We start from the raw sequence: 16,597 nt of genomic DNA, 5'->3' as shown, positions 1-16,597 counted from the left end.
TAACTCAGAATAGTTGAGTCTTCTTTGCCCAGCATTCTACCTCCTTCAGGCAGAGAGGTCCACATTTCAGGGTCTGTTGCCTTCAGCCACCATTTTAGTTACCAAATTCTAGATAATTTAGGATATATTTAGCTGTAAGTAAACAAATCGAGTGCCTTAAGCAAATAGAATTTTTTGTTTGTCATTGTTTTATATGAGAAATCTGAGGAGAAAGTCACTGCCTTGGATTCAGCTGATTCATGACACCATTTAGACCTATTTCCATCCTTCTCCACCTTATTCTTCTTTAGAAAGGAGAATTGACAGGACTGGGTGATTATCACAGAAGGTGAAAGAGATAGGTATTTCTGAAGTCCCTGACAACCAACTCAACAGGTAGACCAGTAATCACTGTGTTGGAGAATACAGAAAGAAGGACAGATGTGGACAATTTGGAGGTTCCCTTGAGATTTCCCAAGTGAAGGCAGGGAATCCTCCTTATGTCATCCTTTTATTTATTGAGTTAGTTTGCTTTTCTCCTCATGGTCACAAAATGGCTTTTGAAGCTCCTGCCATGGTGACCTGACTCTGTAGAAAGGAGAGGGAGAAAGGACATGGAGGGACCCAGCTCTGTCTGCCCTTTTCATCAGAAAAGCACAAGGTATCCCAGAAGCTCCCTGCCAGCTTCTGTTTAACTTGGTTAGGTTTCATTGACCAAGATTGAGTTATCCCTTCAAACAAAGGAGGCCTAGCTTTCTATCAAGTATGGAAGGAAGATGTTGGGAATGGTTGCAGGGCTAGCTTGGGGACAGTGCTGCAGCAGCCATGGTGCTGGTTACCTTTCTCCATGCAGGGTCTTGCTATCAGTAGTGTGCCCCTCCCAGGCCTCAGAATCTCAGGCTGGAGGGAGCTGAGATTCTAAAATAAGCTGAGATAATAAGTAGCTCCTTATTAGAGCAGAACTTTGAATTCATGAACCCACTGTTATTTATCAGGGTTACAATGGATCCACAAATGTCCATGTTGTGCAACTACTAAGCGTCAGAGGCTTACTCTAGTGTTGCATAAAAATAAAGTGTTCTGGCTAGGCATGGTGGCTCATGCCTGTAATCCCAGCACTTTGAGGGGTCGAGGTAGGCAGATCACTAGAGGTCAAGAGTTTGAGACCAGCCTGGCCAACGTGGTGAAACCCCGTCTCTACTAAAAATACAAAAATTAGCTGGGCATGGTGGTGCATGCCTGTAATCCCAGCTACTCAGGAGGCTGAGGCAGGACAATCGCTTGAACTCAGGAGGCGGAGGTTGCAGCGGCACCAGATCGTACCACTGCACTCCAGCCTGGGCAGAGCAAGACTCTGTAAAAACAAACAAACAAACAAAAAACTTAAAAGAAAATAGATAAAGTGCTTTTTAATGCTGATGATTGTGACAGATGTCTCTTCCTTCCTGTGGCCATCATGAGAACTCATCAGGGAGTCATATTTTATGGTGACCTAATCTCTCCTTAGCATCTCAGTAAAATAACCATGTTATTCTCTGTGTTACCACGTAACTTAGTATGCAGACCCACGGGATAGGGGAATGCCAGTTGGACTTGTTTGGGTTGGTTGCCCAGACCAGCCCTTGCCTTTCTGTCTCTTCTCACCTGCTTTCACTTTGGAAGTCGCAAGGGAACCTCCAAGTTGTCCACATCTGCTCTTCTTTCTGTGTTCCGTGTCACAGTGATAAATGGTCTATCTGTTGGGCTGCTGGTCACAGACTTCAGAGATATCTATTTCTTTCACCTTCAGTGACAATCACTCCACTCTGTCAATTCTTCTTTCTAAATATTTTTTGCACCCACCCACTTTTTATTTTATTTTTAAAAAATGAAGTCTCACTCTGCCACCCAGGCTGGAGTGCGGTGGTGTGATCTTGGTTCTCTGCAACGTTTACCTCCCAGATTCAAGCCGTCCTCCTGCCTCAGCCTCCGTAATAACTGGGATCACAGGTGCCCACCACCATGTCCAGCTAATTTTTGTATTTTTAGTAAAGGCGGGGTTTCACCATGTTGGCCAGGTTGTTCTTGAACCCCTGACCTCAGGTGATCTACCTGTCTTGACCTCCCAAAATGCTGGGATTACAAGCATAAGCCACTATGCCTGGCTATGTTATTTTATTTCAGAGACAGGGTCTCATTCTGTTGCCCAGGCTGGAATACAGTGGCGTGGTCATAGTTCTCTGCAGCCTCAGCCTCTTGGGTTCAAGTGATCCTCCCTGCCTCAGCCTCCCAAGTAGCTGGACTGCAGGCATGTACCACATGCCTGGCTAATTTTTTAAAAATGTTTTTGAGATGGGGTCTTGCTATATTACCCAGGCTCTAGTTCTTTAAATCTCTATCACAAGTGTCCTAGCATTGTACAGCATATCACTGAAGCCATTTTTGATTGCAATAAACAGAATACTAAACCAAAAGTGGCTTCATCAGTGAGAGGCTTTTTGTTTGTTTCTTTAAAAATCTCACATAGTAACAGCCAGGCTCAGTGGCTCATGCGTGTAATCCCAGCACTCTGGGAGGCTGAGGTGGGTAGAAATCTGAGGTCAGGAGTTCGAGACAAGCCTGGCCGACATGGAGAAACCCCATCTCTACTAAAAATACGAAAATTAGCCGGACATGGTGGCTCATACCTGTAATCCCAGCTACTCAGGAGGCTGAGGCAGGAGAATTGCTTGAGCCCGGGAAGCGGAGGTTGTGGTGAGCTGAGATTGCACTATTGCACTTGAGCCTGGGCAACAGAGTAATACTCCATCTCAAAAATAAATAAATAAAATAAATACATAAATAAATCTCACGTAATAAGAGGTAAGAGATAGGGCAGCTACAGGGCTGATTCAGTGAGTCAAGAATGGCATCAAGACTCAGGTACTTTCAAACTACTCACTCCGCTACCCTTAATGCCTCAGTCCTTAGAGTCACAAGATGCCTGCAACAGTTCTCAGCACAACTTGCAGATACAAACACATCGAGCAAAAAAGAGGGATGCATCTTGCTGTGTCACTCTTTACCGGGAAGGGAAACCTACCCACGAGGCCCCTCTGTAGCCTTACTCTCAGGTCTCAGTGGCCATGATTGGGTCACTGGTTTAGGCTATAGCTAAACAAGGCTGTGAAAGTGAGTCTCTGGCATTTTCGGCTGTTGGTATGGGAAGCAGGTTCTGCTGGCCAGGATGAAGGCTGGGCTGGAGAGGTGGAGTGGGGAAGGAATATTTTGGAGGAGGTTTTCAATATGATCTGCCTCATGCCACCTCATTTCCTGCCTGGACTATGGCCCAGGGCCTCCTACTCTTTCTCCTTGTTTCTAGTCTTGCTTCCTTTCAATCCATTCTCCCCGCATTGCTGCTGCCAGGGGGATGTTTTCAAAGTGTTTAATTATCGTATTAATTTATGTGCTTAGTTGTTTATTGTCAGCATCTCTTACGATAATGTAAACTACACGAAGGAAGAGACCTTGTCTGTTCTGTTCCTGCTTTTATCCCCTAGAGCAGGGCCTCTCACATCAAAGGTACTTACTAAATATGTCTTGGCTGGCCGAATGAGTGAAATGTAAATCTGATTCTGTGAATCCTCTCTTAAAACCTTCAAATGGGCTGGGCGCAGTGGCTCACACCTGTAATCCCGGCACTTTGGGAGGCCGAGGCGGGTGGATCACCTAAGGTCAGGAGTTCGAGACCAGCCTGGCCAACATTGTGAAACCCTGTCTCTACTAAAAATACAAAAAATTAGCCGGGCATGGTGGCGGGTGCCTGTAATCCCAGCTGCTCTGTAGGCTGAGGCAGGAGAATCTCTTGAACAGGGGAGGCAGAGGTTGCAGTGAACTGAGATCATACCACTGCACTCCAGCCTGGGTAACAAGAGCGAAACTCTTTCAAAAACAAACCAACAAACTTTCAAATAGTTTCCTTTGCCCCTGAGGTGAATTTATATCTTCTGGAAATTGGAAAGCCGATTGAAATTGTCTGTCCCTCCATTTCCACTTATCCTTCTTCCTCTCTTCTCCAGTTTTCTGGAACTTTCTTCAGTTTTTCAAAAATACCCTGTGTTTTTTTTCTCCTCTGTCTGCCTAAAACTTTTCGTTTCTCACTTTACGTGATTAAGTCCTTCTCTGGAAGCACATTTCAGTGGAAATGTCACTTTCTTTGGGAAACTTTCCAGACCTTTCTCTCACTAGGCATTGTTAGAAGCCCCTGAGTCCTCCCATAGCACAGGTTGGTCTCAAACTCTTGGGTTCAAGTGCTCCTCCTGTCTTGGCCTCTTAAAGTGCTGGGATTACAGGTGTGAGCCGCTGCACCCAGCCAACGTATTTTAAGGTACTTGTTTGTCTTCCTAGATCAGGAGTTTTGAGGACATGGACCATGTCTTCTTCATCTTTGCATATCTTTGTTGTGTGCAGTACTTGGCATGCAACACATTCAACAAATATTTGCCAGATAGGTGAATGAGTGAATGAATGAATGAGCTCTGACTAGTAGTTCCCATGTCATCAATCAAGATCTCCCGCTAGGACAGATGGGCTCAACCGATTTGTTTGTACATTCTGCTGCTATTTGTTAATAAATCAGTACATTGTTTTATACTTCCATCAATTTGACTGGTGTTTGTGTCATTTCATGAGCATCTGTCTCATCCATGGTGATCACAGCTCTCTGTAGGCAGAGGTTATATCTTGGTAATAATCTTGGCATCCCCTCAACACCCAGCATCACCACTCACAGAGACTTACAAGTGCATGAAGTGCTTTGTGATTTGAAGTCTGTGCCTCTGAGGTTTTTGCAGGTGGGATTGTGATGTTCAGCCCCATCATCCTGAAGCAGCTTAGAAGGAACTGGTGGTGGCCGGGCGTGGTGGCTCAAGCCTGTAATCCCAGCACTTTGGGAGGCCGAGACGGGCGGATCACGAGGTCAGGAGATCGAGACCATCCTGGCTAACACGGTGAAACCCCGTCTCTACTAAAAAATACAAAAAACTAGCTGGGTGCGGTCGTGGGCGCCTGTAGTCCCAGCTACTCGGGAGGCTGAGGCAGGAGAATGGCGTGAACCTGGGAGGCGGAGCTTGCAGTGAGCTGAGATAAGGCCACTGCACTCCAGCCTGGGCGACAGAGCAAGACTCCATCTCAAAAAAAAAAAAAAAAGAAGGAACTAGTGGCGTCTGCGACTCTGTCCCCCAGAGCACTTCCACCATGGGAGGTCCATCCCTCAGAGTGAGGAGATCATGATACAAACAGAACACTTTGTCCCAGTAGGGCACTTATGTCTGGATGGTGGTGAGCATGGTCCAATGTGTTGGGATGCCCAACTTGAGCTGCACCAAGCTCTGCCTGTAGGTCGCTACGGTGGTGACATGGGGACTCATGGGGCCCTTACCCAAGGGATGGCTCTGTGCTGGCTTCCAGGCACAGAGACAGTGATGGAGTCTTGCCTCCAGGCCAGTTAGTGTGAGCATTAGCCAAGCTTTATGGCTTGCGTCCTAGTGTTGTGGGCCTAACTGCCTACTCGCCATCAGGCTGTCCACATTTGGGAAGATGCTGCTGGAGAGTGCCTCTTTGCATCATGATCTGAAGATACAGGGTGCTCTTCCCTGCATTCTGTATTCAGGGGTCCTCTCTGAGCAGCTGGTCCTGTCCTATCCATGCAGTTTTGCCTGTAATCCTTCTGTTCCTTGGTTTCCTTAGGAAAACAATCTTCCATTATTTGGTAAGCCCATGCCATTCTTTTTGCTTAAACGTGGAAGCCCATTGCTGGACCCCGATGGCCTTCCAGGTTCTCCTTGGTTTGTCCTCTTCTGGAGAATCTCAGTGGGTGATTTTGGACCACTAGTTGCCTGTGTTAGCTGAATGATGGCCTCTGCAAAGATGTTCATGTCCTAACCTTGGAACCTCTGAATATATTACCTTATATGGCAAAAGGGACTTTGCAGATGTGATTAAGAGATTCTCCTGGAGCATCTGAGTGGGTTAATGTAACCACAAGGGTCCTTGCAAGAGCAAGGCAGGAGGTTAGAGAGAGGAGAAAATGCTATTCAGCTGGCATTGAAGGTGGAGGAGGGAGCCGTGGTTGGTGTCTGGAAGCTGGAAGAGGCAAGGAATGGATTATTTGCTGAGCTTCCAGAGGGAACCATCCCGGCTACCACTTTGATTTTAGCCCCATAAGACTCACTTTGGACCTCTGACATCCAGAGCTATAGGTTAATAAATTTGTGTGGTTTTAAGCCATAGAGTTAGGGTAATTTGTTACAGCAGAAATGGGAAACTAATATATTGCCCCTAGGTTGGCATTACAGCCCTCCCTAGTACAAAGGGTCTCTGGCCAAATGGGATCACTCACTTTTTGAACCCCAAATGAAGCTCTGTTCGTCTGCTCAGGCTGCCATAATGAAGTTTCACAGAATAGGTGGCTTAAACAACACACATTTTCTTTTTCTTTTTTTTCTTTGTTTAAGTCAGAGTCTCTCTCTGTCGCCCAGGCTGGAGTATAGTGGCACGATCTCGGCTCGCTGCAAGCTCTGCCTCCCAGGTTCACGCCATTCTTCTTCCTTAGCCTCCCAAGTAGCTGGGACAACAGGTGCCCGCCACCACGCCCGGCTAATTTTTTGTATTTTTAGTAGAGATGGTGTTTCACCGTGTTAGCCAGGATGGTCTCGATCTCCTGACCTCGTTAAACAACACTTATTTTCTAACTGTTCTGGAGGCTGGAAGTCCAAGGTGTTGCAAGATTGGTTTCTGGTGAAGCCTCTCTTTCTGGCTTGCAGATGGTCAGTTTCTCACTGTGCCCTCAAATGTCCTTCCCTCTGGGAATGCACAGAGAGAGAGTGAGAACCCTGGTGTTTCTTCCTTTTCTTTTTAAAAATTAATTAATTATCATTATTTTCTTTAGAGACATGATCATGTCCTGTTGTCCACACTGGAGTGGAGTGGTACGATCATAGCTCACTGCAGCCTCCAACTCCTGGGCTCAAGCAGTCCTCCCACCTCAGCCTCCCAAGTAGCTGGGACTAAAAGCACACACCACCAGCTAATTAAAAAAAAAAAATTGTAGAGACAGGATCTCATTATGTTGCCCTCATTATGTTGAGTTGGTCTCAAACTCCTGGGCTCAAGTAATCCTCCTCTCTCCTCAGCCTCCCAAAGCATTGGGATTACAGGCGTAAGACACTGGGCCTGGCTCTCTTCCTCTTCTTATAAGGACCCCAGCCTTACTGGATTAAGCCTTACTCTATGACTTAGTTAACCCCATAACCTCATTAAAAGCCCTACCTGAAGGTTAGGACTTCAACATCTTGAGTTTTAGTAGAGGGGGACACAATCAGTCTATAACAGAGGCCCTCTGTGGTTATATCAGGGCACAAGGGGGTAAAGGTTTCTCAGGCCATTTACATCTCGGGAGTTCAGTGCTCTTTGCAAACAAGAGTGGTGTGTAGAGACATTGCTAGCACACTGGTATCCTCAAGACAGTACCCATATGAGTTTATCTTCTGCTTCTATAATCCAGAGCTTCAGAGGCTAATTCGGGATATTTGAGGATTTTTCATCAAGCGTGTTTGGCCAATCCTTCACTGATGGCAAATGAATTCTTCTGGGCCAGTCGTCAGACATGTAGATAGTGAGCTTTGAGAGTTAAGTTCAAGTTCAAGTTAGCCTTGGCCAAGGCATTTTGCATGGTGCTGGACAAGGTGTCAACAATCCTGTAGTATGCCCTCATTTTTTTTTTTATTTTTATTTTACTTCCCTCTTTAGTAAAAGAAGCAGTTTGTGTGGCCCTAGGTCATGAGTTTTGTTTTTCTAGGAGTTGAAGCCATTTTCTATTTTCCCAACCCCAACCTTCTGTGATCTAGCCTGAGGCTTTCCTGGTAAAAGGGATGCTTCCAACAGCATTGCAGGGACACCTCAGCGTGGGACCCAGTCTTAGAGACCTCCCTCCTAGTGTCCAGTTCACAGAGAAGTTACTGTGGGCCAGTGTCCACTCCACTGCAGCGGAATGGGAATTGTTAGTGGTTCAGGCTGCCTTGGAAACATGAAAGTCTCACGTCAAGAGCGTTGGGCACACTGTGAAAAATCATTCTAACCACCAAAGCCCAGGTTAGCCAGGACCAGCTCCCAAGCTGATATCAGGCAGAGTGCTTCAAAGCATCCTTCAAATGCCCAGTGGCAGAAACTACCCAGTGGACGTCCTGGGGTGAAAGGCCAGGGTGCCGTACAGACCTCCCCTTACTCAGAGAGGGCGTTTTTCTAACAACCCTCTTTTTCCTTTTTTCTTTTTATTTTTTTAGAGACAGGTTCTCACTCTGTTGGCCAGACTAGGGTGCAGTGGCAAATCATGGCTCGCTGCAGCCTTGAACTCCTTGGCTCAAGCGATCCTCCTGCTTCAGCCTCCTGAGTAGCTGTGACTACAGGCACATACCACCATCCTTGGCTATTTTTTTTTTTAAATTTTGTAGAGACAAGGTCTCATTATGTTGCCCAGGCTGGACTTGAACTCCTTGCCTCAAGCAATCCTCCCACCTCAACCTACCAAAGTGCTGGGATTACGGGAGTGAGCCAATGCACCTGGCTGGCTGACAGCTTTCTAGAAACCCAGGACTGGCAGCAGGCAGACAATTTCTGACCAAGATCCTGCCACCACGTCTACCCTAGAGGTTCCCCAAGGGCAGAGAGAGGCAGGATCTCTCCTATTGAACAGTGAGCATATTTGTTGGTGGAGTAGCCCACGCTTAGGTGTGGTCTCGCTGTAATGTCCCCTGGCAGGTGAGATTGCTGCAGCCCAGGGGTGTTAGAGGAAGATCCTTAAATACTCTTCTTGGAACAGAATTTGGGTCTCTAAGCAAGAAGTGCCAGTCTTAACATTCACCATTTGTGACTGATTTATAGGGAAAGTGGCTTGATTCTGGTAGCCTGGGGAGCCCAGTGTGAACACTGAGGTTCTACCCTGTTCTGGTGGCTGTCTTGATTTATACTCAGCCATGAAAGGGACGTAGCCCAGATACTGACAAAACAGCTGTGTATTTGAGTGTATTTGTCCAACTGGCCAGGAACAGTCTGGGGACAAACAGTGCCTTATTTGGAGTTGTTTACTCTTCGTATAGCTCTCCCCCATGGAGTGACCTCAGATAACCTTTCCCAGCTTGGGAAGACCTGAATCAGATTTTGTACAGCCTAGAGGAGCAAGTCTGTAGCCTGGGGAATGCTTCCTGTCATGTTTAGAACCTAAGAAAAACTAGGAAAAACTCTAATCCTCTCTGGTCGCTCTCTCTCGACTGGTAGTTGGGAGTTGAAGTCTGAGGACCCGAATTTTCCTGGAGGGCAATGTGTGACAGCTTTGGCTGGGAAACATCTCAAATTTCTGCTTCTAGGACCATAACCATGGATTCCTCAGTGTTGTTCCTATGGCAGGGCTTTTGGACTGCTGAGACCAGTGTTTCCTGGCAGATAGATAAGTTGTATCAAACCTTGTCACTAGTCACCAGATGCTAATGGACTGAAGTAGCCCTAGAAAGATCTCCTTCATGTGTTGCTCTCTTGCACCATGCAAACTCCAGCTGTGTGAAGACCGTGGCTCTCTGGGGCTCTCATGGGAAATCTGACAGCAACAGAAATGGGCGCGGATGTGAGTGAAGGCCTTGAAGCCACAGTCATCTTGGCATAAACAGAACATCCTGTTTTGTCTTGTTTTCACAGAGAGCCCTGGTCTCCCTATAGGGGAGGTAGAGACCTATGAAATCTCTTCATAGCTTTGGGTTTGGAAGGAATGTATAGACCAGGGATGGTGGCTCACGCCTGTAATCCCAGCAATTTGCGAGGCTGAGGCAGGCGACTTACTCAAGGTCAGGCATTCTAGACCAGCCTGGCCAACATGGTGAAACCCCATCTCTACTAAAAATACAAAACTTAGTTGGGAGTGGTGGTGGGTGCCTGTAATCTAAGCTACTCGGGAGGCTGAAGCGGAAGAATCGCTTGAACCCAGGAGACGGAGATTGCAGTGAGCTGAGATCGCACCATTGCACTCCAACCTGGGCGACAAGAGCAAAACTCCATCTTGAAAAAAAAATGGTGATGTTAGCATCATCTGAGGGTAGAGTCTTGAGCCCTCGGACACAAAAGGTTGTTTTGGGACACCTGCATAGGCGCAACTGAAGGGACAGTGGTCTCAAAGTGCCACCACGCCCTGCTAATTTTTGTATTTTTAGTAGAGACTGGGTTTCACCACGTTGCTGGGGCTGGTCTTGAACTCCTGACCTCAGGTGATCCACTTGCTTCAACCTCCCAAAGTGCTGGGATTACAGGTGTGAGCCACTGTGCCTGGACTTTTTTTCTTTTTTCTTCCTTTTATGACAAGATCAAGCCCTGTCAATCAGGCTGGAGTACAGTGGTGCAGTCATGGCTCACTGCAACCTCCTGGGCTCAAGCGATCCTCCCACCTCAGCCTCCCAAATTGCTGAAACTACAGGCATGAGCTACTGCATCCAGTGAGATTAATTTTTCTATTGGATGATTGTTGCTACCCTTCCCAGGAGGCAGAGAGGCTGGAGCCAGTGACCTTGGCCTTGGGTTGAGGGGCAACACAGCTGCAGTTCATGTTTAGCCCATAGAGTTGCTATAGCCTGAGTCTGCCATGGTCCACACTGGGAGGCTAGTATCTTCTACCTTCTCTTTTAGAGACATTCAGAATGGGGCTGTCTTCCACCTCCCACGTGGGGGACCAGCTGCCACAGGACTGCAGGGCAAGGCCCCAGTGCCCTGGGCTGGACAGGCAGGCACAGCTCTGATGTACTTGCCAGCTTTCCCCCGGGACCGTGCATGAGAGAGGCAGTGACACTCTCTATCCTGTCCTGGAAGCTGATGAGCTCCGATAGGAGGTTGTCTTAAACACCTGTGTGGTTCCGGGGCCCTGCCAAGGCCACCCCAGTATCTGGGTGCAGGACCAGCTCACACCACTCAAGAGCCACCCAGCGTTGCCTCTCTTCATTCATTTATTCTGCCATTCAACAGACATATGCCAGATAGTCCCAGACTGGCCACATCCTGCCTGCCAAGGTTGGGGTATAATCCCCAAAGGGGCTTCTGCCCTTGCCTTCCTTTGATTTCCTCTGAGTGGGTCTTGCTGTAGAGCTGCGTGTGCTGAAATTGTCTGGGCAGGTCCACAAAAGCAGCAGAAGGAGGTGGGACTCTGGTCCTGGCTCCTTCCTCCCTCCCTCCCTCCCTTCCTTCCTTCCCTCCCTCCCTGCCTTCCCCCTTTCTCTTTTTCTTTTTCTTCCCCCTCTCTCTTCTTTCTTATTTTGAGACTAGATCTCACTCCGTCACCCAGGCTGGAGTGCAGTGGTACAGTCATGACTCACTGCAGCCTTGAACTCCTGGGCTCAAGTGATCCTCCCGCCTCAGTCTCCCTAGTAGCTGGGACTACAGGTGTTCAGCACCACTCTCAGCTAATTTTTAAATTTATTGCAGAGACAGGGTCTTGCTTTGTTGCCCAAGCTGGTTTCAAACTCCTGGCCTGAAGCAATCCTCCCACCTCAGCCTCTCAAATTGCTGAGATTACAGAACACTTCTGAGCATGCTTTCCTGACCTCCCCAAAAGTGGTGAAATATTCCAACGAGATTACAGAGAAGAGCGGCCTCTTCTCCCTCTTCCTAAAGAGGGCTTAGTAGGAGACCTGACTCGGTAAATCTGAAAGAATAAAAAGGTGTTTGTCATTTGCAAAGAGAGAGAAGGGAAGTGGCAAATAGTATATAGTCCTGAAAGTGAAGACCTTCTCCAAATACAGCCATCAGCTCTGTAGAGTGGGTTAAGGAGGGGCAGAGCACTGAGGTGCCTAGAGGGTGGACGTGGCCGAAGTGCTTAGAAGAGGATGGGCGTGGCTAAGGTGTTTAGGAGGTGGGCGTGGCCGAGGTGCTTAGAAGAAGGTGGGCGTGGCTGAGAGGCTTAGAAGAGGGTGGACTTGACTGAGGTGCATAGAAGAGGGCATGGCCAATGTGGGTGGGGGGGGCATGGCTGAGGGGTGGTCGTGGCCAAGGGGCTTAGATGAGGGTGGGCGTGGCTGAGGTGGGTAGAAGAGGGTGGGCGTGGCTGAAGTTAGTAGAAGAGGGTGGGCATGGCTGAGGTGCTTAGAAGAGGGTAGGTGTGGCTGAGGTGGGTAGAAGACCCAGGGTGGGCACGATGGAGGTGGGCAGAAGAGGGTGAGCGTGGCTGGGGGGGTAGAAGAGGGTGGGCGTGGCCGAAGTGCTTAGAAGACGGTAGGCGTGGGGCTGAGGTGCTTAGAAGAAAGTGTATACGTGGCCAAGTTGTGGAAGAGCCTGGGACATCAAAGAGGGGATGGATCTGACCTTGCCCCATATCCATGGGCTCTGGCCTGGTGTGGAATAGCAGCCCTATACCTGCTTATTGAATGAATGAGTGAATGGGAGCCAGTGAGAAATTTGAAGCTGAAGGGAAGTGTGATTAGACGTGATGTCTCTGACACACGACTCTGGATGCTGGAGGTACCGTCGACAAGAAGGGGAGGAGTCAAGGATGAATTTTTGAGGTTGAACTCTAGATGATGGCATTGTAATCTTTAGAACGCATTCAGGTAGAAGGAGCAGAATGACCAAATATTTTGTTTTTCATAGAACTCGTGGGCAGTCCTGGTCCATTATTCCAGAGGTAAAATGTGTTCCAGCATGTTTTTCCATTGAGAGAACTTCCTTTTCCGTTATGGTGACAGTTCCGAAAGAAAGGGTAAGGGTGGGGGCTGGGGGGACCCAGGAGAGAGAGGCCAGCCAGTGGTTCCTTCATGTGCCGTTTTATCAGGCATATTGTCGTGAAACCAATTTTCATGTTGAAATGGCTTTTCTCCCCCTAAACAAATTGCTTTTTATGTTGTTGAATGGGATGGTAGGCAGCCTCTTTGAAGATTAACTAACTCAGTTCTCAGCCATTGCTAAAATATGCACCTTCAGAGCCCAGCTAAGGGCAGAGTCCCCAGCTCCTTTGCTCCTCACAGCTGAATTGGTTAATACAAGTAGGAGAAAAGAGTCTCCCGAGGAATCAGGTGTAAGAGCAGAAGCTTTGAATTTTGTGAAACAGGATTTCCACTCTGAGGCTTCAGATGGCATCAATAAAATGCTCCCCAGCATGGAGAGAACACTTGTAGTCAAGCCTTCAGTTTACTCATTGTTGGTTTCATTTTGTGGAATAACATTTTGTTCTTCTCAAAAGAGCCAGACACCTGGAGACGTTTATTAAAAAAAGAAAAAATCCAAAATAAAAATAAAGCCACCACCAAGAACTTCCCATGATCATCTAGAATTATCACCACTTGATGATAATTCCATCTTTACATGTCATATATTTTCTTTATGTCTTTTTCCCTTAGGCACATGTTTTCACAGGTTAAGCCATATTACACATATAGTTTTATATATTGATTTCTTAAGAAAACGTATTTGCTGATGTCATTTACTAAATGTGGTTTTTGAGTGTGTGTAATATTTCACCACACTGATATAATTAAGATGCCATCCTATAGTCTATTTTGGTTTTACTATTTTACTTTAAATAATTTCAAAAATAGCAGGAAGTTGCATGAACAGTACAAAGAAATCCTATATATCTTTCACCCAGATTTCCTGATTGTAGGCATTTGAGCACATTTCTGTATCATTCTTTCTCTCTCTCTCAAATCTATTTGATATATGCTATATTTATACCATTTATACTAAAATTTGTTCTTTTTCTAAACTTTTGTACAGTAAGCAGCAGGTGTGCTATCCTCCACTGTTGACTATGCTAGAGTATATTTTTCACAAAGATGCTACAGCATAAGCATACTATAACCATCAGAATAAGAAAACTAACATCATATACCACCACCTAATCCACAGACTCTATTCAAATTTCCCCACTTATCCAAATAATTTCTTTTACAGTTAAATCATTCAATCCAGGATCATACTGGCATACCACGTCTTATACTTCACTTTATTGCACCTTGCACCTTGCAGATATATATATTATATATATAATATATATATATATATATATTTTTTTTTTTTTTTTTTTACAAATTAAAAGTTTGTGGCAACCCCGTGGTTGGGCAAGTCTGTCAGCATCATTTTTACAAGAGCATGTGCTCACTTTGTGCCTCTGGGTCACATTTTGGTGATTCCCCCACAACTATTTCATCTTTTTCATTGTTATATCAGTTAGGACGATCTGTGTTACGGAGCAGGAGCGTCACCATCTTGAACAGACACCACCAAATTCTCTTTGATTAAAAACCAGCTAAATCCAGCCCCAAAGCATCAGCCTAATGGCTAATGTCAGCATAACCAGAAACATCCAAACCCAAAGATAAACCCCTCTCTGACCAGAAACATACCAACCCTGAGATAGCCTCTCTTCCAACCACAGACAGTCCAACCCTGCAATAAACTTTCATTCACATAGAAACATTCTGAACCTATGACAAGCCCCACTTTCCAAAACCCTTAAATATCCTTAGTCTATAAGAGAGAAGGGCTCTCTGAAATAACTTGGCCAGAAGCCCCTCTCAGGTTTATTTTCTTTAAAATAAACCTGTCCTTAACTGTTGAGCCACATTTCATGTTTCTTTCCTCTTTCTTTAATTCTTACATTGTGATCAGTGATCTTTGATGTTACTATTGTGATTATTTTGAGGCCACAAACTACATCTGTATAAAATGGTGAACTTAATAAATATCGTGTGTGTTCTGACTGCTCCACTGAGCAGCCCTTCCCTATCTCTCTACCTCTCCTTGGGGATCCCTATTCCCTGAGATACAACATCAAAATTAGGCCAATTAGTAATGTTACAATGGCCTCTAAGTGTTCAAGTGAAAGGAAGGGTCTCATGTCTCTCACTTTAAATTACAAACTGGAAATGATTAAGCATAGTGAGCAAGGCATAACAGAAGCTGAGATAAGCTGAAAGCTAGCCTCCTGAGCCAAAGAGTTAGCCAAGTCTTGAATGCAAAGGAAAAGTTCTTGAAAGAAATTAAAAGTGGCACTCTAGCAGACACAAAAATGATAAGAAAGCAAAGTAGCCTTATTGCCCATATGGAGAAAGTTTTAGGGTTCTGGATAGAAGATTAAACCAGCCACATTACCTTAAGCGAAAACCTAATCCAGAGTGAGCAAGGCTTCAACTCTTTTCAATTCTATAAAGGCTGAGAGAGGCAAGGAGGCTGCAGAAAAAACATTTGACGCTAGCAAAGGTTGGTTCATGAAGTTTAAGAAGTCATCTCCATAATGTAAAAGTACAAGGTGAAGCAACAAGTGCTCATGTAGAGGCTGCAGCATGAAGATGCATGCATGATCTTCTATCATGAAGATCCAGTTAAGAATATTGATGAAGGGGGCGCAGGTAGGGGTGGCCTGGAGGCCTGCAGTCCGCGCGGCCGCGGGGAGGGACGAGAGGGCCTGACGTACAGATTATAAGCGCCATGGCTATGGCTAGTGTTAAATTGCTTGCTGGTGTTTTAAGAAAGCCAGATGCCTGGATTGGACTCTGGGGTGTTCTCCGAGGGACACCTGCGTCATACAAACTCTGTACTTCCTGGAATCGATACTTGTATTTTTCTAGTACCAAGTTACGTGCACCAAATTATAAAACACTTTTTTATAATATTTTCTCACTGAGACTCCCAGGACTTTTACTATCTCCAGAATATATTTTTCCTTTTTCCATAAGACTCAAAAGTAATATAAGCTCTACAAAATCTACTAAAAAGTCTCTGCATAAAGTAGATGAAGAGGACTCTGATGAAGAAAGCGATCATGACGAGATGAGTGAGCAGGAAGAGGAGCTTGAGGATGACCCTACTGTAGTCAAAGACTATAAAGACCTGGAAAAAGCAGTGCAGTCTTTTCGGTATGATGTTGTCTTGAAGACGGGGCTAGATATTGGGAGAAACAAAGTGGAAGAGGCATTCTACAAAGGTGAACTCAGGCTGAATGAGGAAAAATTATGGAAGAAAAGCAGAACGGTGAGATACTAACCTAAAATGACAGCCAGATGTTTTCATCACTTACTCTGCTAGTAACTCAATTAATGTTGCCCCAAATTTTCCCTCTGGCTCCTCTTCCTTCTCTGAGGTCCTCTGTGGTCCTCCAGCTCAAGCTGGTGGGAATCAGCTACAGGCTTCAGACACAGGCACTTTCACTTTTGCAGCCTTAATGACCTTCTGATGAAGCTTCTCCCTTTTAAAATTTTAGAATACGTCACTGTTCGAACTGGCAGAAATCCATTAATTAAACTTCCAGGTCATTAATGTTAGCCCTCATGGAATCCACATAATCAGATTTCAAGAAACATTTCATCCACGTAGAGTTGTTCTTTGGCCAGTGGTATCTGAGCAGATGTGTAGTTCTGTACAGCTTAGCAGTACCCAGTGAGTGCTTGCTGGATGCACAGCTTTGTGTGCAGAGCAGCTATAAAAATGATGTGTTCTGTATTTTCTGACAAGTCCATATCAATACTGTTGTTAAGTGAAAGTCAGTTACAAGAAAATGTGTTCCAGTCTCCACTTTTCTAACAATAAATCATATATAAAAAATCAAAAAAAAAAAAAAAAAAAAAAAAAAAAAAAAAAA

The 16,597-nt window shown here is 45.7% G+C and overlaps 2 protein-coding genes across 5 annotated transcripts in view; both read left to right on the top strand.

Annotated features, from left to right (window-relative positions):
• Positions 1 to 16,597, top strand: part of CALN1 (calneuron 1) — a 674,755-nt gene that overhangs the window by 303,950 nt on the left and 354,208 nt on the right. The window lies entirely within an intron of this gene.
• LOC117072898 (mitochondrial transcription rescue factor 1-like) lies at positions 15,367 to 16,266 on the top strand. Its single transcript, XM_033193353.1, has one exon. The coding sequence runs from the start codon at positions 15,448 to 15,450 to the stop codon at positions 16,000 to 16,002; it is 555 nt and encodes a 184-aa protein (XP_033049244.1). The 5' UTR covers positions 15,367 to 15,447; the 3' UTR covers positions 16,003 to 16,266.

Source organism: Trachypithecus francoisi, unplaced genomic scaffold (genome assembly GCF_009764315.1).
Source record: "Trachypithecus francoisi isolate TF-2019V2 unplaced genomic scaffold, Tfra_2.0 Lachesis_group4, whole genome shotgun sequence".
NCBI classification, from domain to species: Eukaryota; Metazoa; Chordata; class Mammalia; order Primates; family Cercopithecidae; genus Trachypithecus; species Trachypithecus francoisi.
Note: the sequence above shows the minus strand (reverse complement) of the source record. Positions and strands in the feature narration are given on the sequence as shown.